This window comes from Callospermophilus lateralis, chromosome 12 (assembly GCF_048772815.1).
Source record: "Callospermophilus lateralis isolate mCalLat2 chromosome 12, mCalLat2.hap1, whole genome shotgun sequence".
Taxonomy (NCBI): domain Eukaryota; kingdom Metazoa; phylum Chordata; class Mammalia; order Rodentia; family Sciuridae; genus Callospermophilus; species Callospermophilus lateralis.
This window is the reverse complement of record NC_135316.1, coordinates 82086853-82110912: the sequence shown is the minus strand read 5'-3', so window position 1 is coordinate 82110912 and position 24060 is coordinate 82086853. Positions and strand designations below refer to the sequence as shown.

The 24060-nt window shown below is 35.6% G+C and overlaps 1 protein-coding gene across 4 annotated transcripts in view; it reads left to right on the top strand.

Moving 5' to 3' along the window:
* The first annotated feature begins 20059 nt into the window (after positions 1–20059).
* The window catches only part of Nbea (neurobeachin), a 622915-nt gene continuing 618914 nt past the window's right edge, over positions 20060–24060 (top strand). For all 4 annotated transcript variants that reach the window (XM_076872612.1, XM_076872611.1, XM_076872614.1 and 1 more), the window contains exon 1: positions 20060–20353. In XM_076872612.1, coding sequence (XP_076728727.1) covers positions 20060–20353 — 294 coding nt within the window. The remainder of the gene's footprint in view (positions 20354–24060) is intronic.

Here is a 24060-nt window from a genome sequence, read left to right as displayed (position 1 = left end):
TAAGGCTAGGTATCTTGGGTGTGAAGGCAACACTCTCATTCTGATTTTTATCAGTGAGTTGCACCTCACTGTTTGGCTGTCCTGGCTTGGATCCATAACTTTATCTCCTGCTAATGCTGCCTCTTAAGATCCACCTCTTAAAGCTGGTTCTGTGTAGGAAAGAAGTTGATGGGGTTGATGTGCAACTGCTACCAGACTCTTAACCAATTCAGATTTCAAACTATCTGCAGATAGGTTTCTTCATGTAGTTTCCATCCTTTCTTCCTCTGGGTCAACTAGTTCCAGCCTGAATTCCTCCTTGTTTGAGGCTTCGTTAACAATATCAAGAAGTAGGTACTTACACCAAAGATCTGAAATGTTCCTATCTACTTTCTTTGGAATTATAGGCTCAGGTGGTATGTTCTGCCTTCCATGATATCACAGATAATGGTTTTACCAAATATTTTCCCATAGCCTTTAGAAGGACTCAGCAACTGTATTGTTGTTACCTGTTGGAGAACTCTAAGCTGAAGATGTACTTTGTGTTACATACTTTGTGTTTCAGATTTGGTTCTGTTTGGTCCCTCTTCCAGTTACCAAATTTGTATTATAGTTAAATGTAGACTTGGTGACTTTCATAGAGATTCAAATAAGAGTCATTTAAATAAGAAAAAAAAAAGAGTATTTCCCTGGCACACACACAAAAATCTGGTATGGTGGCACATGGTTTTTAATATTCAGTCTCTTTGTTTTCTTTTATCCCATAACTGGGGTATGGCCCTTTTGATCCAAAAGGGATCACCACCACATCTGCATGCTAGCTAGAAAAAAAGAAAAGAACCCACTTCATTGACATAAATCATTAACCATATTTATGCAGGTGACTACTGAGAAACTCCAATGGCAGCTGGGGAACAAATGCATTCTGGGTTATCGGAATTCAGAAGAATGCAGTAACTACCAGTCTACCAAACTCATCTAATGTGATATTGACAATTACTTGTGATAGTTTTTAATTTTCATTTTGAACTTATAATTATGTGGATTAGAACACTAAAAAAAGAAAGACATGAAAACAGAAAGCATTTTTTAAAAACTCCATTCATGTGATCCCAATCACATCTACTAGAGAGGCAGAAACCAGGAATATTTGGATTTGATATTACTTTCAAAATACTCTCCTAATAGCTGAATCCAAATGTTAGATAAAAAATTAAATCTTATTTAATTCCTCCTTGTATCTCTAGGCAGCCCTACATTTAAGATATCATGGATAATTTCCATTGAAAGACTTCCATGAAAAGATAGTTCACAAATTCTATTCAATTTAATGTCTCTCCATTTTCCAGCCCAAATGAATCCCTCAAGCTGTACATTCCCCTTACATAATCATCCACAATCCTGAAAAACAAATTATATACGGAACTGACATAATACTAGAATAAAAACTCTTTGAGAACTGAGAATATGTATCTTTGTGTTAGTAGACAATTGCAATTGTTCTTTCAATTTAATGACTTCTTACATACTTTGAAAATTACTTGAGTGCATATTTTCTCATCTATTTCTGTCAGTGCATGTATCTGAGAAAGGATAATGGGTCTCTACTATCATAGAAGGGAGTGCAGATTATCAAGTTCAACATTTGACAGCCTGTCTTGGCCCAGCCCCAAATGCTAGAGAAGTAAAGATAGTATTTTCTAAATATTTTTAACCCCCTAGAACTGGAAAACAGGGAATACAGAAAAAGAAAACAAGAAGGAACAAAAAGGCTCACTTTTAACTTTGTACCAGGTTTATGATGCGAATGTAGTAGGTAGTTGCAGAAAGAGGAATAGAAAAATCTTATTGAAGAAGTCATGACAGGCATCTGCATAAACATTTTGCTCCAGAATCCAAGGTCTTACTATCTGCACATAGGGTATTCTGAGGATCTGCTGCTTATTTTTAAAATAATCCATATTTTAATGTATTTACATAGCTAATTTACATGAGATTTTTTTTGGAAATCATGACCTATTTCAAACTGTCATATGGTTATCTATGGTTTAATTCCTGTGAAATGCAATTAAGTCTGTCTGGGCTCCAGATATGATAATATTTTACATCTCCCACTTGTTCAACATTTAGAATGACCTTTTATATCTTTCCACCTATGGTATCACTTAACAGTGATGGTTGGATTCAGAAGTCCACCAATACTCAGTGGACTCTATCAAAATTTCTATTAAACAGGGATGAAGGAGGGATGATATAAATTGAAAGAAGTAGGGATGGAATATTCTCAACTCTACCTAAGTTATCTTCTTCAATTTCTAGTTTCATGTGTCAAAATTCCGGGGGACCTGTCCCTAGAACATTTCTTCTCCTAATCTTAAGTACCTACCACCAATACAACAGATAACACCAGATCTTGAGAAAAATAAAAAAAAAAAAACTAAGATAACATAACATCCTCAGAAAAACTGCTTACACTTATTAGAAGATTTCAGATAGATAGATATTGCAAGACTATAAGACCATAAACTGATTTTAAAATCACATCATCTTTTTATGCCATGTTGATCTGCGATCACTTGTTTTATTTACATAAAATTTGAGATATACAAAGAGATAATGTTTTCATTTTTTTTTAATTAGAAGGAAAAAGTTTGGAATGTTATGGAAGGAAAGGAAAAAGTAGAGCCAGAGTTTCTCTTCTTTGCCACTTGTTATTTCTTAATTATGCTTTCTGGCTATAAAATGAACAAAAAGTATTCATTCAATTGTGTCACTAGGTATTAAAAATTCAGTTGTTCATTCACTCATTTTACACATTTCCCTAGTGCCTACCAAGCCCCGAAGAGCCAAAGATGAAAGAGGAAGCAATTCACAGGCTGGTGTGGAAAAGAATAATTACCAGTCAGGTACCAAAGGCTGCAACAGACAGAGGGTGGTGAGGGAGCTAAGGATTTACTAAGATGCTCTAGTTATTGTGGCAGATGCATCTCATATGATTAACTCATTTCATCCTAGTAACAATTTTCCCCAAAAGGAACTATTAACCTAACCCCCCCCCCCCCAAATTTGGAGATATTGACCTTCCACTACTCACAGAACCAATGTGCAATAGAGTCATAAAAACAAATCAGGCCTGTCCCACAGCACAACTGCTCTCTATCCACTATTCCACACAGCCTCCAGGAGCTTTGTAGGGTGCCATAGGTGTCAAAACCATAACCCTACCCAGGAGGAATTACTGCAGTCAATTCCTGTGGGATGACGAAGAGTCCACGGGTTAAGAAATCTTTCTAGATGATTGAGAGAGCATGTAAAAGATGTAGAGATTTGTGAGAAATGTTAGGTTTAGAGGTTTAGGAAACTGCAAGAACACTAGTATAGGAATGCCATTGTGGACTGTAGAGGCAGGCTGCCTAAATTCACATCTCAGCTGCTACACTTCTCAACTTTCTAACTTTGACAAAAATTTAACTTCTTTTTTCTTTTCTATGTAATAGTTATATAATTATATAATCCTCAATAAAGGCATTGTGAACTAAATGATGAAATACATATAAAGTATTTTTTTATTTTTTGTTTTTTAGTTGTGGATGGACACAATATCTTTATTTATTTTTATGCAGTACTGAGAATCAAACCCAGGGCCTGACATATGCTAGGCAAGTGCTTTACCACTCAGCCACAACCTGTTGTTTTATACTGTTGTAGGAACCCAGGAAGAGCTACATGAATATTACATATTATTACTGTGAAGTAGCTGGAATAGAATGATTAAAGGAGATAAGCTGGAGATGAGTTTGTAGGGAAGGTTGAGGCCAGATTGTGTAGTACCTCCTATATCCTACTTTATATAATTGGTTTTCATTGAAGGATTTAAAGTGTTATGTATGTATATTTTATATAATAAGTTTTAGTTCATCATTTAAAAATATGTGATGTCAGTGTGAAGAATAGATAAGAAGTGAGATCTGAGTCAAGAGACTGACACTGTGATTATTTCAGTAATCCAGAGAAGTCTCACAAGGATCTGGACAGAGTTGAGTCAATTGTGATGGAGAGGTAGGATAGGGCTAAAAAATACTCCAGAAATAGCATTAATAGGACTTTGTTAACAGAACAGAGGGGGTTGAAGGAGTTGATGGTGCCAAATCCAGAGAAAACAAATAGAGGGAGAGAAATAGCTTTGCAAAATTTGTTTAGATAGTAAAATCATGTCCTATTAAAACAGTAAAAGAAATTAACATATGCAGTCACAAAATATAGGTACAATTATTTTTGAAAGACTTACCTAGAGGGGCTGGGCAGTGGCTCAGTGGTAGAGCACTTGCCTAGCATTTGTGAGGCACAGGGATCGATTCTCAGCGCCACATACCAACAAATAAATCAAATAATAATAATAAAAAAAGACTTACCTAGAAAATCTTGAAGTTTAAAACAAATAAGTTTTCATTACCAGGTGTTTTCATCATAGAAAGAAACACTTAAATTAAAATTTTATCTAATAAAACTACTAAATGGTTTAATATAAATTACAGGAAATTTTTATATAATACACACAAATACACTCTCACACACATATATATGTATATACATATATATATATATATATATATGTGTGTGTGTGTGTGTGTGTGTGTGTGTGTGTGTGTAAATTATAACTTTCAGGTAAGGTATGAATTCATGGGAAGAGAGTACACACACAAAGGTTAGATTATATTAATATAAATGACTTTATTAATCAAGAATACATCAAGCAGGAGCAGGTGTTTCATATCCCAGCATAGGCTTCTCAGCTTTCAAAGTCTCAAAATGGGTATGTGAATTCAGATGACACTGTTAGAACAGGATAGGGTCTCACCAGATCTACAATGCTCTATTCTTACTATGAATATGTACATGATTGCATCTGTTATATGGTGCCCATGGCTATTATTTACTCTGAACTTGCTTATACAAGGACAACTTGATACCAACTGTTCATGAACTCCTATTTATGGAAATATTAAAAGTCTAGCAAAATCTCCTGGATGTTATCTCAACTCAGGCTCCACAAAGCAATCCTTCTGGGGGAAGTCAATTTCCATATAATTTCTAAGTCATTATAAACACTGAATAAAAACTAACTACTTGTAATCAAGTGTGCTTTAATGCAGTTAGGTAATTAGATTTCAGGTATTTTTTAAAAACAAATCCTTTAATTCTGACACCTACATAAACGCTAGTCAACATGAACAGAGTCAACTGGTGGTAATATTTTCACATGTCTGGAACATTTATAAATTTCTTGATTTTTTGAGTACTTTAAGTTTCTTGAACTATTATCTCCTAGAAACAAATTTCCAAGAATAAAATAAAGTAAAAGCAGAATATTCAATATTGATCTCACATTAAGATATTAACATATAAAATTTAGTACTTTTTCTAAGAGATGTACATTTATTTGGTTCATAATTTCATTGCCAGGTTATATCTTGGAGAAACTTTTATTCTTGAACCACAAAGACTTTGAAGATCAGTTTCAGCACCAGGGATAGTAATTTTCCTAGATAATAGTGAATGCTACAATACAGATGAGACAATCCTGTGGGTCTAACTTCAAGTTAATTGCTAGGTTTGTGTGAGTCAGTATAACTTATAGTTAAGAGCACAGGCACAAGGGATACATTCAGTAAACGCTTTTTGTCATAGTTCTTGCTGTAATTCCTGTTATACGCAAAACTGATGTAATAAAAAGATACATAAGATCCTTTTTATTCCCAGACACTCATTATATGTGGAAAATTAATGACCCTAATTAAATATTGCTGGTTGTATACCTATTTATTTTAAATTCAGCACCACTGGCCATTATTTATCAATATTAGAAGAGTACAAAAGAATATATAAAAAGTATAAACTGAAGTTCTGCAATCAAACTTCAGTAATGCTTACTACAAAAATAGAAAAAGGAATAACACATTTTTAAAGAAAAATTATCTTTCTAAAAAGCTAGATATACTTTGTGTGGCCATTTTTTTGTAGAAATTTTTATTGTTATACTTTTTTCTACATGTTTTGAAGAATGAAACAATGGTGAACTATTGACAATTGTAATCTATATTCTGCATATTTCTAATGAGGGTAAAAAAAGATACCAAAACATTCAGGAAGTTAAACTTAAAATGTTATTAACTTACTGGGGCTGGGGCTGTAGCTCAGTGGTAGAGTGCCTGCCTTGCATGGGTGAGGCACTGGGTTTGATCTTCAGCACCACATAAAAAAATAAATAAAGATATTGTGTTCATCTAAAACTAAAAAAAAAAAAATTAATGTCATTAACTTACTGAAATTACCAAAAAGTGTCAATGTATATGCCAAGAATGACTGCAAATTTGTGCATTAGAGAGTTCTTATATCTCTTTTTTTTATAGAATTGTTTTGAAAAAATTGATTAGTTAAAAAAAAATCCACTAACATTTAACTAAGTATATGTGAATACATATTACTCATTGGAAAGTAAGAAATCTGGGTTCCATACAATTTTGCCACTGGCCATTTATTTGTTTTTATGCAAGTAAAAAATATAAAGCCACTTACATTTTTAGTGGATGGAGCTATCTATACTAACATATCATGCCTGTTATACCAATTTTACTCTTAACATATCTATGATGCTGAACCTGGGAAACTGGTACTTATAAACCCAATTACTAGGAATTCATTGCTAGATGGCCCAAATCAGGAAATATGCAGATAATTTTTCCAGTGGTCCATTAACCCAATAGCCTTATAGCAGGTCCTATGTACTGTGGGGAGCAAAGTTGTTTGGAGAAGAGGTGCACAATACTTATAGAAAAACAAAACAACAAACCTGCTGCTGAGATCTGAGGCCTTACTGGCATGCCACTTCTCCATCCTTAAGTGAACCTGGCCTGTGTTTTGCTGGTGATTACTACAAACATGTAGGTAGTAGCATTTAGTGGTCAGTTTTGAATTTGGAGATAAAAAACTATTACCTAGGGTAGTAAATTTGTCCCTGTCCACAGGAGGGTTTGCCAAATATTCACATGAACTTTAATCCAGTATTATTTATCTATTATCTAACTTTAACCAATAAGTTAGTAGCAAGAGTAGATTAAACTTTTTTTTTTTTTTTTTTTTTTTTTTTTTTTTTTTTTTTTTGGTGCTGGGGATTGAACTGAAGGGCCCTGGACCACTGAGCCACATCCCCAACCCTATTTTGTATTTCATTTAGAGACAGGGTCTCACTGAGTTGCTTAGCACCTCACTTTTGCTGAAGCTGGTTTTGAACTACCAGCCTCCTACCTCAGCTTCCGGAGCTGCTGGGTAGATTAAACATTTTTAATCCCAGTTGAAATCATACTTATAAATCACTGATTTCACTTTTTTTTTTTTTTTTTACTTTCAAGATATTTTGTAGCATCATGAAAACATACTGTAAGTCCCAAGGTAAATTTTTCTTGAGATTCAACAAAAGCTTTACCTTGCAATCCAATTGGAAAATGGAGTTACTGGAAAGAGTCTTCTAAAAACCAGCTAAGTTATTTATTCCCAATATGTTCTTCGGAGAAGCTGGCTGTTTGTCTCCACCTATAGTCCCCCATCTCAACCACATACACCAGAGCATCTGTCCTTCAGGGATTGATGCTTTTCTCTAAGAGAACCATATGAATATACTTGAACTGAGGCAAAAAATCGCCTTGCAGCTTTTTAAGGATCTCAAATTTGGCATCTTGTTTACATTATTTTTCTTTTTGATCATCATGTTCTAGATTCTTGACTGTTTTCCCAATGTTAGATTACATTTCTTCTCTGTTTCTAAGGATTTACAGTGGCCTCAGTTGCACAAATATGGTTTATATCACCAGTCTGGATTTCTGGCCATTTGATTCTTGACCACTAGCTCTGGGTACTGAACTTGCTTGTCTCTCTTTTACTATCACCCGACAACTTGTCATTTTTCAAAACCAGTTTCCTATTCTGAATCTACAGCTGTGACTTATTATCACCTGCATTTCCAGATCCCTGCAATTACTGCCATGCTCCAGGTCCTGCAATGTCACTGCTTTCAATGTAATATTCAGTACTTTTCAAAGCATGATCACAATTTCTTACTTATGTTTATAATAACTCCATTCTATAACAAGAAATGTACATTCCCATTTTATTGGTGAGAAAAACAAGATTCAGAGAGGTTGAATAATCTACTTAATACCAATACAATGATGATTCAATACTTCAAATCCTAGTTTTTGAGTACTTTAACCGTCCTCAAAATTCTTGCTTAAGGAACTTAATAGTCCTTTTCATGAATTATTTTATTTTTACTTAAAAACTGTTCTTTTTTTTTTAATTTTAATAGTTGAGGTTGCCTTGTATTGGAAGTTACTTGTATATAATTGTTGAATTTATTGAGTTGTTAAATTTTCTACTTTTTATCCTTTTCCTCCCTTAATTTATACATTTATTGAATTTTACCATGTGTGAGTCAATAAATGCAGGATGTTACTGAAAAGGAAGAAAGACTTGCCTTCAAGTAGCTGCCAATTGAATGAGGAAAAACACATTAAAAAATGACTACAACATCATATTACATTTACATATATATATATATATAAAAGTACAAATAAAGTTATGACCCTTGAAATCATATTATTTACATAAAAATTTCTAGGTTATTATCCCTGTTCTTTATTAGAATGTGAGATCCCTAAGAACAGAGATTTTCTATTATTCACTGCTACATTTCCTTTACTTTGGAACTATCTGCAGTTGATATATTCAATAGATTCATGTGGTTAATGAATAAAACTTTAATTATCTTTTGGACTTAAAAAAGCAATCATATTATGCTTCTAGTAAATAAAGACTACTTATTAGTTACACAAATTCAATATCTTTGGTTCTTTTAAATTGAACTTCTTTTAAGGTTTCTCTAGCTTTATAATATAGACCATAAGTGTTATATTATTCAATTAACATATAATCTTTTATGTACAGAATTTCTTTCATTTATGTAACAATAAATATGTACTGTTGGAAATAGACAATGTCTCTTTAAATTCTTACTTCATGTTTCATTGCTTGATACTCCAGTATGCTCTCTGAAGAATCTATAATGGATGCTACAAAGTTGCTACTATGTAAAATATTAATTTGCTAGTCCATTGGTACATTTCATTTTAGGTTAATGCTTATTGAGTGGTAGATGGTAACAAAGCTCCAAGGGTTGATGTTTCAATTATATTGACTGTTTTATGTTATGGTTGCTGCATTCTAAATTCCATTGCATCTCTGCCTTTAATGTGTTTGTTGTTTTATGCAATTATATTTCTTGTGGCATTTTTCTTACTTAAATATCAGACAGATTAAGTCATACAATTCTAGAGAGCAGAAACCATATCTGTGCAGCTAGCTTTAAAAATAGTTAACCATATTTACATACATAAAGCTAATACATGTCTTAAAACAATTCAATATAAGATGGTTGGTACTGGGAGTTTGGCTCAGCAGTAGAGCACTTGTCTAAGCATGCACAAGGCCCTGGGTTCTCTCTCTAGCATTTGGTGGTGGTGTGTGTGGGGGGATGCTTCAGTATTAGACGTGTTGTAACAACAAAAGACATTATGAATTTTATACATATTCCTGGATAGGACAATTCCAAAGAACTAATGGAAAGAGAAAATAGAGGTATAAAAATATCTATAGACATCTCATACTTTAAAGATAGGAAGATAGGGCTAGGGATGTAGCTCAAAGATAGAGAAATTGCCTACCATGTAAAAGGCCATGGGTTCAATGGCCTATGAATGATGCTGTAGTATGTGGGCTCATCACAACAGTCAATGTCCAAATTCAATACACACCACTAAGAAATCATTTACAACAGTTACTATTATGGTATTATGTAAAAATGTGGATGTGTAACCGATGTGATTCTGCAATCTTTGTAATGTTTTGAATAACCAAAAAAAAAAAAATAAAATTAAAAAAAAAAAAGAAAATTTAATCCCATGAAATTCCACTGTCCCTTCAGCAAAGAAACCCAGGGACAACCTTCTTTCTTGGCATGGACTTAAAATACTGAACTTGTCTACGAAGAGCAACAACAAAAGATATTAATGAAAATGAGATGTAGAGATGCAGATATCGAAGCAAGGGAACAGAGAAGTCAGGCTTAAATTCTCAGAGACTTTTTGGTAAGCTATTTACTTCTGTGGGTTAGTAAATTATAAAAGAGAATATTGTTGCTATTATTATTTGCTTACTCTTTTGTCTTTTTTTATTTTTATAAAGTCTCAGAAAGAAATGCTTAGTTCATAATATGTCTTCTGTCCCTATGACCAGAAAAGGCAAAAAAATTGCATTGCTAATTGTTTTATTAGCAGACATAAACCATTTAAGTTTGAGATAGAAAGGGAAACCATTAATATTATTGTAAAATAAACAAATATTGGATATAGAATGGGCTATTCATTAAAAACCAACAAGAAAGAAGAAGACAATGATATCTCATTTGCCTTTTAAAGATAGGGAATTCAAATCAACAGACCATCAAGAGAAAATAAGTGGAAATTAGTGTAATTTGAAAACTCCAAAACTCTACTAAGCCCTATTTTTGTATGAATTAATGATCATAAATTTTATCATCTCTTGGATACTGATTACAGGCACTGTTCTAAAATCTTTATGTTTTATTTCTTCAAATTCTCCAATCAATACATATGAAATAATAATAAGTGCAGAAAAATAGGCTCAAAGACGGTTTGGTAGAATTTGAACTCAATTTAATTTCAAACCCATTCTTTCAGCAGTTATACTTCAAAGGACTATTTTGGATTACGATGGGGGTTGCAAAAAAGAGTGAACTATGTGGAACCCATCTTACTTTATCTTTCTATGCTTTGCTAAATGCAAATAACTAGAAACAGGTTATGTTATATATTTTTGCCACTGCAAAAGAAATGGATGTGGTGGAGCTTGTTTCATAGAAATAAAGAAAGTCATGATAAAACTGTTGTCAACACGACATTGCATTTACTTCTCACAAGATTAGATCAGCCAAACAGAAGTGCAGTTTTATGTGCACATTCATGTATACTTAAGAGGTAACTAAATAACAAATAAGATTAAGTACCTTGAGTCCTTAGGGACACTTTTAGCCTCATGACAGTCCTTGTATTTAAAATTCATTTTTACACTAACAGCAAATAAACTATATATAATGGAGAACTCAAAATGTGCAAGATTATAACTTCAGGAAGAAGAGATAATTCTGTTCTTTCTTTTCATCTCTTTTCTGATCCTTCCCCTTCTGCCTGTTAAGTGAAAAGAGAGAAACTATAGCTCTGGGAAATGAAACCATAAGCCTCAGATTCTCTCCATGTAGCACCTGCTAATTGATCAGTAAACTCATGGTTTCATTCCGCCACCAGTTAATCCATGACTGCTGGTACCAGAGAAAGGTTGTAATCCAAAACTCCTGCACCAGTACTAGGCTTCAATTAATAATATGTTTTATTTCTCACATGGGGTGAACATTTCTTTTCATCTGGTAAAATTTTGGTAAAGATGTGGACTCCTTACTTGGAAGAGATTCTAATTATGAGATGATGATTCCAAAGGATCCTTGGATATTTCCTCATGGTAGCTCTCCTTCTGCTACACATGGTATGTGCGTTTTACTATATTTATATAAAAATGCAATGGTGAAACTTTTCAACAGGGACTAGGAGATTAATGATTAGACACACAACAAAATCATTGCCAGGAAGGCATAATAAGGAGTGATGTATTAATATGACTATGAAATTAAATTCTGGTTAATCTTAATGAATATAATTAAAACAATTTGCTTATTCCATATGATTTTAGTCCAGAATTAAAATGTTTCCAGGAAACAAAAAGCCTAATGAAATTTTCTTTACTTTTATAGTCATAGAGATATATAAGATCAGTTTGATTATTTCTTAGTAGGCAACTTTCATCAAAACATAAAAACATATGATGACATAGTTCTTTTCAAATGAAGTTTTCCTGGTCTCATCAATATCTGTTGTCTGATAAACTTGGTATAAATTTTTTTTAAATATTTATTTTTTAGTTATACCTGGACACAATACTTTTATTTTATTTATTTTTATGTGGTGTCGAGGATTGAACCCAGTACCTCGCACATGCTAGGTAAGCACTCTACCACTATCCACAACCCCAGCCCCCAAGGTAGGATTTTTGTGAGAGTGAATACAGTTTAGACTTTGTTCAGACAAACCATAATTTTGTGACTTGAAGTCCAACCTCACACAATTCACAGAGCCCCATTTTATATTAGTTTCTTCATTTGAAAAATCTGGGCAATAATATCTTAATTGAAGTTTTATAGTGAGGATTAGAAATAACTCACGTAAAAATACATGGCAGGAGATGAATGAATCATGACAATTGTAATTGTTAATAGTCAGCCAGTAAAAAATTACATAAACTCCTTTCTTTTTTTTTATTTCTTAAAATATTTTTTTAGTTGTAGATGGACACCACATCTTTGTTTTATTTATTTATTTTTTTATGTGGTGCTGAGGATTGAACCCAGTGCCTCACACATGCTAGGCAAGCACTCTACCACTGAGCTACAACCCCAGCCCATAAACTCCTTTCTTTAATATACTTTACTTTCTTTAGCACATGTAACCCCAAACCAATGGCAACTACAGTTCAACAGATGTCATTGTGTAAAACAAAAAGAAATTTACTACTAAAATGTTTGTTAGTGTGAGAACATTACATATTTTTACATATATATATCCTATACATTTTTTTAAAAAAAATTTCAATGAAGGAGTTATGTTGACTACGTATACTGGCATGTGATTTTCTTATACTTGGCAAATAAGCTAGATAAGATGGAAACTCTTAATTTATTTAAATGAATTTGCCAGCTTAAGCTGGCAAATTTTAAGAAAAGCCAGAATCTTTTTTTTTTTTTTTTTTTTGGAAAGGTGCAAATAGGAACAACATTTTGGATCAATTTCATTAGGTGGAATCATGAATATGTAGCATTTACTCCAGCAGGAATTTCAGCAGGGGAAACCAGGACAGTGCTGTCAGGAGAAGGAAGAGCAGGAGAAAGGCAAGAAATCAGAGTGTATTCATTTGGGAATACAAATCAGAGTGTATTCATTTGGGAAGAGACAGTAGCTCAAGTTGACCACAGCTTTGTTTTACAACTTGGGAAACTCAGAATTATTGAAAGTAGCTCATGGATACTTGTACATATCAGGTATTATTTCTGGACAGAATGAAATTAAACACATTTATGTTTGTATATAGTGTATTTGTTTCCTAGGGCTGTTGTAACAAAGTATCCACAAACTGGAGTGGGGTGTGGGATGTAGAAATTTGTTTTCTCATGGTTCTGGAAGCCCAAAGTCAAAGATCAAGGTGTCAACAGGGTCATGCTGCATCTGAAGACCTTAGAAAAGAATATATCTTTGCTTCTGTGGTTGTCAGCAACCTGTTTCTCTTGGTTTGTGGCAGCTTAATTCCAATCTCTGCCTCTGACTTCACATGGCCATCTTCCCTGTGTCTCTTCTCTTATAAGGACACCAATCATATTCAGTTAAAGCCCACTCCATTCCAGTATAACCTTATCTGAAGGTGATTACATCTATGAAGAACTTATTTCTAAGTAAGAGCACATTCACAGGTACCAGAGGTAAGGATTTATACATATTTTTTGGAAGTCAAAGTAATTCGACCCACAACAGTGTGTGTGTTAGTGTGTGTGTGTATATTTAAAATTTATGTAGGTGTGTGATTTTTTAAAAGTCAAAATTAGTAATTATTAGGAATTATTGACTTGAAAATAACTGTTTTTCACAGTCTATTTTCTCAATGGAAATTAAAAGATATTATAAAAATTAATCTCTAGGTATGAGAATAGGACTCAGCAAAATATTTCTAAGTGATAAAAAGAGCTGCACACACTCAAAAAGTTTGGGAGCCATGGGTATAGGATTCTTGGCAGGAACAGAAAGAAGTTAAAAAAGAAAACAAAGTATAGAGGGCCTTTGGTATCAAGATATGGACTCTGGACTTACTTTGTTAGGCAAATAGAGTTACTGGTGATGTTTTGAGCAGATGACACATATGTATGCAGAAACTATAGTGATTAATAAAGCAAAACTTCAGGACCACTAATCTGTCCATCAAGGTAGAGCTTTAGGGAGATTATCCATGTGACATTAGAGAAGAATAATGAGTGGGTAGACAAGGAGATGAGATATGAAGTTTCTAACATCTGAATCAGAATGATGGAAGTGAATATGAAAAGAATGGGATGCATGCCAGACATTGCCAGGAAGAATGGGCAGAAGTACTGCAGATTAAATGGCAGATAGATATGTGCACGTGGTGTCTGAGGGAACATGTGTGCACTAGGGTGCTTAGTCCATCTCTATCTGAAATTTCAGAGTGCTCACTATTTTTGTACCGTTCATTTGACATTGACTTGCTGATTATGTGTAAAAATATATTTCTCTAAATAGAAAATTTAAAAATCATCCATTTTAACTGGGCCATTTTTTTCCACATAGTAGGCATTTAAATATTGATTGGTTAGCATAACATTTTAGCCTTTCCAAAAGTGGGACAAAGTAGGTAACAGATATTGAAATTCTACTTTGAGTATCTATATTCTCTGTTTAGGAGAAAAATTAGTAGAGCAAAGAGGTGGAGCAATAGTATTGAAAGAAAAGTTTCAGTTTGATAAAGAAACTGTAAATATCCACCTATTTAGTCTAAATGACTTCATGTTCCCAAACCAGGACAAATTTTATCCATCTATCCTGAAAGAATCTGAAAGCCAGATCAGTGAACAATTCCCAGTGGTCTTGGAGGAATCATAGAGAACTAGAAGTTCCAGAGAACTGAAGTTCTGAAGCCAGAGGGAGGTAAATTCTTGAAAATTCACAGCAAGTTGCTTAATATCACACAATCTGATAATAATTAACTTTATATATTTTTATAAATAAACAAATTAATTAATTAATTAATAAATAGATTTATTTTGCTCCAGTACAGGGACAGAGTGCACCCAGACTCAGCTAGGCAGTTATCAATGTCTCTTTGGGACAAATTAGAGAAATATGGTCTAGTTGTTGGCACAGAATGGTTGTTAATTAATAGTTGAAAGATTATACAAAACAGGTGCTTGACAACTTAAATCAGTAGTTTCCAAACTTTTGACTATGACTTGCAGTAAGAACTAATTTTTACATCATTATCCAGTAACCATACACACATATACACATACACACTATGTACATGTGTATGTATACACATAATTAAATCAACTCTCATAAAACAGTACCTACCCTTACCAAAGGATGCATCTTGACATTTCCCATTCTGTGTTTCTAGTCTATTTCATTTTTTAAAACCCTGCTGTTTGTAATCTCCTAAAATCAATGCTATGACTGTCTTAAAGTGAGTTGATCTCAACCAGAATATTGCTAGCAGTTACTAAGCTGTTTTTATCCTGTTAAATCAAATATTTGAATAAATATGGAAGGTATGTATGTCCTCAAATTTACAGAAGAATAGGCAATAAATTATTTGGAAGATGTACTCAGGATTAAGAAACTTCTAGCAGATGAAATTTAAACAGAAAATTAAGTAGAAAATTTGAATAAAATAAAATTCAAATTTAAATAGACATACATGATTTTGTAGTTTGTATCTTAAAATCCACATGTAAGGATACATATCGGAGATAGGCTGACACTAAAAAGCAGCATGACTAGAATCAAAACAAAACCCAACCCAACAGAACAAAAAATCTTGCCTTTCAACTTGATAATAATTTCAACATATGAGGGGAATGGAACTAAAATTATCTGAGAACCTATTACATGCCAAACATGAATCATTACTACATTACATGAATCATTACTACATTACATGAATCATTAGTGTCATGCTGCTTAAAAAAACCTAAACCAAACCAAACAAATCTAATTTGATTTGGGGTTGCATCAGTGGGAGTTGTATTTCTAAAGGTTAAGGCTGAGGGAAGAGTTCCCCTCTGTTTTACACTAGTCCCAACCTATGAAGAATTTGGAGTTTTCCATTCAGATAAAGCTTAGGGAAAAGTGAAAAACTTGATATTTAAAGAACAGGTAATGGGAATGGGAATAATTACTTTGAACTACTATTTTTACCCATTCATTTTTAGACACATTCATCAAATGCAAATTACGAACTTGGTATATTAGATTCTGAAAACACAAAAATAATTATTACAGGGTCTGTTCCTATAGTCTGAAGTATGGTTGTTTGGCAGTTGTTACACATTAAGTACTTTTAGTGTATTAGCCACTTTAAGCCTAGGAAATATTATTATCATACCTGGATTGGTGTTTTAGTCAGCTTTTTTGCTGTTGTGACTGAACAACTGTAAAGGAGGAAAAGTTTATTTGAGGGCTCATGGTTTCAGAGGTCTTAGTCCATAGAAGGCCGGCTCCATTCTTCCAGGCTTGAGGTTAGGCTGAAGGTCTGGGCCAAAGAGTGTGGCAGAGGGAAGTGGCTCACATGGTGATCACAAAGCAGAGAGGCAGCCTCCACTCTCCAGATACAAAATATATACCCCACAGACCACGCCCCCAAAGAACCACTTCCTCTGGCCACATTCTACCTGCTTCCAGTTACCATTCAGTTAATCCCATCAGAAATTAATTCGCTGATTATATTAAGATTACTTTCTAATCATTTCTCCTCCAAAACTTCTTGCATTGTTTTACATGTGAACTTTTGGGAGACACTTCACATACAAACCATAATAATTGGATAAACAGAGGCTTTGAAGCTCAGGCATTTGTTCAAGGTTGTACATAGAAGTGGGTGGTGGAAGTGGAATCCAAACCCAGGTTCTGTTGCATCTGGAGCATGCACTTGCAATCACTGTGAAACAAACACTGCCTCTTAAAACTCACATTCACAGGCTTCTTATCTTTGAAGAGCTGCCCTTTGGAAGTATGTGTGTGAAAAAATGTATACAAAATTTATAATCACCATATAACATGTTTTTAATCTAGAGATTTAAAAATGAACATTTGAGGTCACTCATTATTATGGAACTATCTTTTATTTTAAAATACTGTGAATGTAAATGCTAAGTTATTTGAACATTTTCAGAGAAACTGGCTTTGTAGGCAAAAAGGAAACAGACCTGCTGTCCTTATTAACAACTTTATGCTTTTGGAGATAGTACTGAAAACATATTAACTGTGAAATCTTAAAGATGTTGTTATTATTTGTTTATAGGTCACTAAACACACATTGTGTCTGTATACTAAGGATATGAAGACACATTTAACTTCAAGCTAACTGCTGAGTTGAAATTCTTTTACTGAATTCTCACTTTCCTATGGGATAGGTATTATCATCTCTCTTTAAGGAAAGAGTACACTGAAGTTCAAATATCTTGAGTAGACTGCACAGGTAGTAAATTATGGGTGTGATTCAAAGCCCCATGCACTTTCCACAGTTCCATTATGCCTGTGAGGAACTGACAGTGTATGAGAGTACACTTTAATTGGTAAGTTTCTTTAAAAGTCTCTGAAATTGAATTTAATATGCAAAAGCAGTAAGTTTTTCCTACTTTGAAGTAGTGATATCCTCTTTATCCCATTTTTTATCTCCACTAAAGAAAAATGAACAAACAGGATAAACAACCTAAATGCACATTTTGCCTAAGAAACAAAGCAGGGAAAATAAAACAAAAATGTTAAAATAATGTTGAGCTATTTATTCAGAAAGGAAATTTCAAGCTGTCACTGTCAAAGCATTCATACAAGAAGTCTAAAAATAGCAAGAGGTAGAACCTGCTTCTCTATTTATCTATCACCTAGATGCACAGTGGGGCATAAAAACATAGTGTGATAACCTTTCAGTCTGGATATATATATATATACATAATTTGTAAATGAAATATAGTTTTCATAGAAGTAGATGATACTTACCTGGGACAGATCAAAATGCTGTAGCTAGAATTGTTACAAGATTTTTCAAATCAAACTATCAAGACTAATCTTGTAAATTTCTCATACAGTTTCAACCATGCTAACATTTTAAATTCCATTGTCATTTAATTTAATTAAACAAGCTGATTACCACTTCTTTTAGAAATTTTGCTCAGCAATTTTAATAATTTGATTACTTCAGTGCAAATTTAAACAGTCATATCACCAGTAACTATAATCCTAAGCACTGATTTTGAGAAACTTTTTATAACCTGTGGCACTTCGGAATTTTTCCATGTGCCCAGATCCAATTAAATATGATTAATAACAACTGGATTATGATGGATTTGTATATTGACTTTTTTTCATTTGAGATGACAATTAAAACTGATTTGAATAGACCTCAAGATACCTAATATTTCTTGCGACTTGTAATATGTTTTTATTGAAAAGGACAGTCATGAAATATTAAAGAATATTGCATTCTTCATTTCTGAGAAGAAACTAGCAGTCATGCTTATTTAGTTTTAATTCAATACCAGCAGCAAGATAACTGTACATGTTAAGTTTTTTTTTTTTAAATTAAAAGTAATACCCTCCCCCCCTTTTTTGCTTCTGTGACGGTGCAGATACCGAAATCTACTTTTGTCACGGATCAAGAATGGCAGCAAGAATCACTCATATTTTTAGATCATCTAAAAACTCCTCTGAACCATACACGCCCATGAAAAAGGGAGGCATCATTAACTGGCATCATACCTGAGGATCGTTAGGGAGTTTTAAAGTGTGGGGTGTGTTGCTCCCACCCAAGACCGCACCATATCACAGAATGCCGCCTTTTTAGGCCGAGATATGAGTTCAAGAGCTGTTTGTTGTTTAGAGCTCTTTCCAGAGAGGATCACTGTTTGACAAGTTCTATTTTAAGTCGCGCCTGTGTGTGCAGGTGTCAGGCTCGTTCATGGCAGTAGAAAAAGACCCAATACACTCCATCTGTATCCTTCCCGCGGCAATGCAGGCGTGTCCCTCCCGGTGTGTTTGCTTCTGCTTTGCCAGCCACTTTTCCTTTAGGAAATTCCAGGGAGGGTAGGCGGACAGGACTGTGAGGAAGGGCAAAGAGGGGCAGAAAGAGGTCGTCTGCCACTCCCCTACCTTATAAGGCACGTGGCACTGGCAGTAGCAGCGGCTGGATGCAACGACGAAGAAGATGAACCTCCTCCTTGCAAGAAGACAGAGGGAAAGAGGAGGTGGCAGTGAAGGCAAGACACGCACACTGTGTCCTTCCCCACAGGGAGAATCCACCCTCAGGGGAACAAACACAAGGAAGCCACCCGCCCCGCCTCTGCCGGCTGGCCCCAGTGTCTGGCAGCCGTCCCCATGCACCTGCTCACCTGTCTATCCGTTCTGGGAGGTTGGGGGAGGGATGAGGGGTGTCGGGGTGGGTGGGTGGGAAGAGAAGGAGGGCAGGGCAAAAGAGGGGGTGCAGCGAGGGCTCCGCCCCCGGAGGCTCTGCGCAGGCGCAGTGGCCGCTACCGCAGGCAGGGGGCGGCAACATGGCGGAGTGAGCGGCGGCGTCGGGGCTTCACAACAACAGTGGCGCTCGTAGCAGCGGCAGCAGCAGCGTCAATAACGTCGGCCACAGCCTGAGCTTCAGCACCGGCCAGCGCCGAGACCAGCTGCTGGCGCCCCAGGGCTGTTTGGAGCGGCGGCAGCATCTCCGCGGGGGGCGGGCCGGGCCGGACGGACCGGGAGGGGGAGAGAGAGCAGGCAGCGGCGGCGGCAGCGGCAGCGGCACAGCTGCTGGGCGGGCACTGCCGCTCACCGGGCAGCGGTTTTAGCGGCGCCGCCACCACCGGGAATCAGGCTGAGAATCCCTCACCGCCTCCGCCGGGGAGGGCGCCGGAGCGGGCCGGGCTGAAGCACGGGCGGGGAGCGGGCCCGGCGCCGCGGCGCTGGTGGATGCTGGGGCTCGGAGGCGACGGCCGGGGGGCGGGGGCCGAGGCAGGTATAACGGTACCGGCGGAGGCAGCGCCGCTTCTCTGCTCTTCTCCCCAGGAGGGGGCCCAATGGCGAGCGAGAAGCCGGGCCCGGGCCCGGGGCTCGAGCCTCAGCCCGTGGGGCTCATCGCCGTCGGGGCCGGAGGCGGAGGCGGCGGGGGCAGCGGAGGTGGCGGCATCGCGGGCACCGGGATGGGGGAGCTGAGAGGGGCGTCCGGCTCCGGCTCGGTGGTGCTCCCCGCGGGGATGATTAACCCCTCGGTGCCGATCCGCAACATCCGGATGAAATTCGCAGTGTTGATTGGACTCATACAGGTCGGAGAGGTCAGCAACAGGGACATCGTGGAGACGGTGCTCAACCTGGTAAGGGAAAAGGCGTGCTCTCGCTCTGCTCCCCAGCCCCCATATCCTCGCTCCCCAGCGTCTCTGGCCCCCACCCCCCACCCCAGGTCATACACGCAGCGCGTCCCTGGGAGCAAAGCTCGTTCAGCCGGTATTGCCCAGCGGGTGACCTGCCTGCGTGCTGCCAAAGCCACGCCACCTCCCTCCTCTCTTTTGGTCCTCTCCTGCCACCTGAGCGCAGTGCCCAACTTAACACCGCTTCTTATCACTTCTCGTGACTATGAGTAAAAACCATCCCTTGCTGGGAAGGTTTTAGGTCTACTTTAGAGTTTAGTTAGGGTGTGAGGAGGCCTCTGGTTCTCTGGGGTTCTTTCTCCCTCACTCTTTAATTGCCCGTGGTGTCGCTCTCTGAGGATGACAGTCTTGCCCCTGGAGCCTAAATTCCCCGGTGCTACTGAAATGTGAGAAGCGCATTAGCTCCAACTTGAGCAGCTGGGGTGTGATGTTTTCGAGGGAGGAGAAAAATGATGCAGTTTTGCATCTGTCTTTAAATATATTCCAAGGCAATGATGTAGTGTGTTGTAGCAGCATCCACCCCACCCCCATCTCTTAGGCAGTCTTCGCTTTTTTTGTAACATTGCCCTCAATATGCTGATCTCTTAGTATTTTGTGTGTGTGCACATAAGCTTTAAAATGTGAGGGCACCAAATCATACAGGTTGGTTTTTATGGTTGCCTTTAGGAGCGTGGCATGTGGATAAAGACTAAAGGAAAGATGTTAACGCAGGTTTTGGTTTCTTTCATGATAAGAAAGAGTTACTGCAGAACTGTGTATGACTTAATGTTTTGCGCTATGTACAGAAGAGGCTAAGAAGCCTTCAAGATGACAGAGGAAGAAAGAGAAAGATATAAGGAGAGAAGAATCATAAATAGAGCATAATTAAGAGTTCATTTTCAGTGCTTTGTAAATGCAGTTTTTGCTGCAGCAAAGCTTTTAAAATAGTTTACCCTGCAATATCTAGTCTTTGACATACTGTAAGGTTGGGTTTTGGCAGGCAAGGTGTAAATCAGAAGCAATCAGTTGAATATTGTATTTGGTGTGGAGTCACAGGAACACAAAAATATGCTTGCCAGGGGATTCTATAACAGCCATGCACTATGATTTTTCGGCCAAGCAGTTATTTTTATTTGATGTACTGGAAAACTGAAAGAAAGCTGCAGCTATGGCAGTGGTGCCCTGAGACATGGATTAGATAACGTCTGTGGTTTATGAACTTATTAAATTCACAGAAAAGTTGAAGCTGTTTTTTTCTTTTTTTTTTTTTTTTTTGCTAGTGTATGAAGTCAAAGATAGGCAATTATCTGTCTTTGTTACATTTATTGCTGTTTAAATAGAAAACAGCTTTCTACTTTTGTGTACCCTTCAGATAAATCACCATAAAAAGTCAGTGTAAGTTTGGGAGAATGTCCTCCCATTGATATAACCAGTTCTTTTCTAAATAACTAATTGGTTTTCTTGGGATTTTCAGTTTAAATAAGTGCAAATAGGGGGTCAGTACTTTTTTTTTTTTCTTTTTAAAAGAGATGAAGTTTCAAAAATATGGTAGTATGTTAGCTGGTTATCTGTTTATTTAAAGAAACATTTTAAGTTTTTTTCCCCCACAGTTTTTGTCTAACCAATATTTTTACTTTAGATGATGTGGTAATATTATTTGTATTCTTACTTAGTACATTTTAATCTGATAAGAGGCAGTAGAGCTTTCATAAACTGGACACTGATTTGAATGTGTAACCAGTTGGGACACTGCAGCAGTAGCCACGCATGCTAGATCTGCTAGATCGGTATTTAACAGATGGGGTTCTTTAGATACATAGTAGACTATGAAAAGAAGTGAAATATTTCTCTTGAGGTAAAAAGAAATTTATGAATTATGTAAACATTATTTTAGAGATTAAGTTATCATTAAACCTAAAGTCCTTAGAAATATGGTAATACTGAAATGATATATTCCCCAATCCACTTAAGACCTGTAACTCATTGATTTTTGGAATAACAAAAGTTAGGTTTAAGTTTTCTTTGTATATATTTAAAGAATGCAATAACTTTTAAATGGAAACTTTTGGGACAAAGATTAAGTAACAAAAGGAGTTGCTTATTATTGTAAATTATATTGATTATAGAATATGAATTAGTCATGTGAAGTATAATATTTCTTGAATGGTAGGTTTAGAAATTTATTGTTCCAAAACATTGTTGTAAATGTCATGTGAAAATTTAAGCTGACTCTCAAAAAAAACTTGGAAATCATGGACATTTAAAAAAATAATTATGAAAACTTGACTATTTATTTCATAAGTAATACAGTTGATAAAATTTATTTAGGATACTAAGTGGCTTGTTAATGATTGGAAGTCCCTATTTATGAAGTGAGTTTCAAAAATTTTTATTCTTAATTTAAATGTTAAAGAAAATTACACTGCTCTTTGTGACAGTAAAGAAATAAAGGAAACTAAACTTCAAAACATTTTTTTTTTTACTTTAAACAATATTCTTGTCATAGTCACCTTTGTCAAAATATGTTTCTTTTTTCCTATCCATTCTTCCTATATAGTATGAGAAATATGAGAGTACCACTGTTTATTTTTGGGGTAATATTTTACACTTGCCTTGCCCCCAAGGTTAAAAGTTTTGTAAAGTTTAACTATGTAGTAAAATATAGGACTTCAACACAGTGGTGGTTGGAATTTTTCTGTTTTTGTTTGCCAAAGGTAGATATCCATCTGTACTACTCAAGTGGATTATGGGAGTTTGGTGAAGAATCACAAATGTAATGAGAAATAAAATGAATGATTTCATTGTGGATACATATATTTTGTATAATGGTAGGATAGTGGACTTAAAACATTAATCTATGTGATGGAGAGTATTAGGAATATGAGCAAATTAGTTTGTAAGTAATGTTACAATAAGAGTACATTGTCAAGGATTTTTGCATTGTAGTTTTACCAGTGAAAGAACTAATTATTGACACACTTTGACTTCAGGAGGAATTATTACATGTGGTTTTATAAGAGAGTTAAACTGTATTAAAGAGATTTTTCTTGTTGGTTATTGTAAAGTAGGCACACTACTTAAATCTATTGCTTCCTTTGTAAACATACTTGACATATGTTTATGTACAGTTTCTCCTTGAAGTAATGCTATATAAATAGCATATGTTATCTTTGTTTATAATGTGGAAGTTTGTTTTTATCACAGATTCTAATATGAATGTGATTTTTAAGAAAAGATTAAATAGAGGACTAATATTTACTTAATGAAAGAATTCACAGTAGGGTATTTTGAATAGTCATCTTATGCAATATAGTTTCATAATTATAGAATTTCATTTAATTCTATAATTATGGAATTTAACCATAGACTTGTAGTTTTTTCATGAATTGCTGAATTATTGAGATTTTCATGAATTTTTAGATTTTTTCATGAATTACTGTGAGGTATATTGTGTATTTATTTGTAGAAATGGTATTTCCTTTAATATTATTTTTGGCATTTAAAGTGTCATGCTGTTTACTATATTGAAAGCATAACAAGATGCTTTGATTTTGTGGCTTATTAAGTTCCTTTGCTCTTGGCACCTGGATCATGGTATTTTATCAAAAGGGAAATTTTAAGTTATGTTTTGTACTTGATGTGACAGTAACTCTTCTTCCTTAGAGTGATTTCAT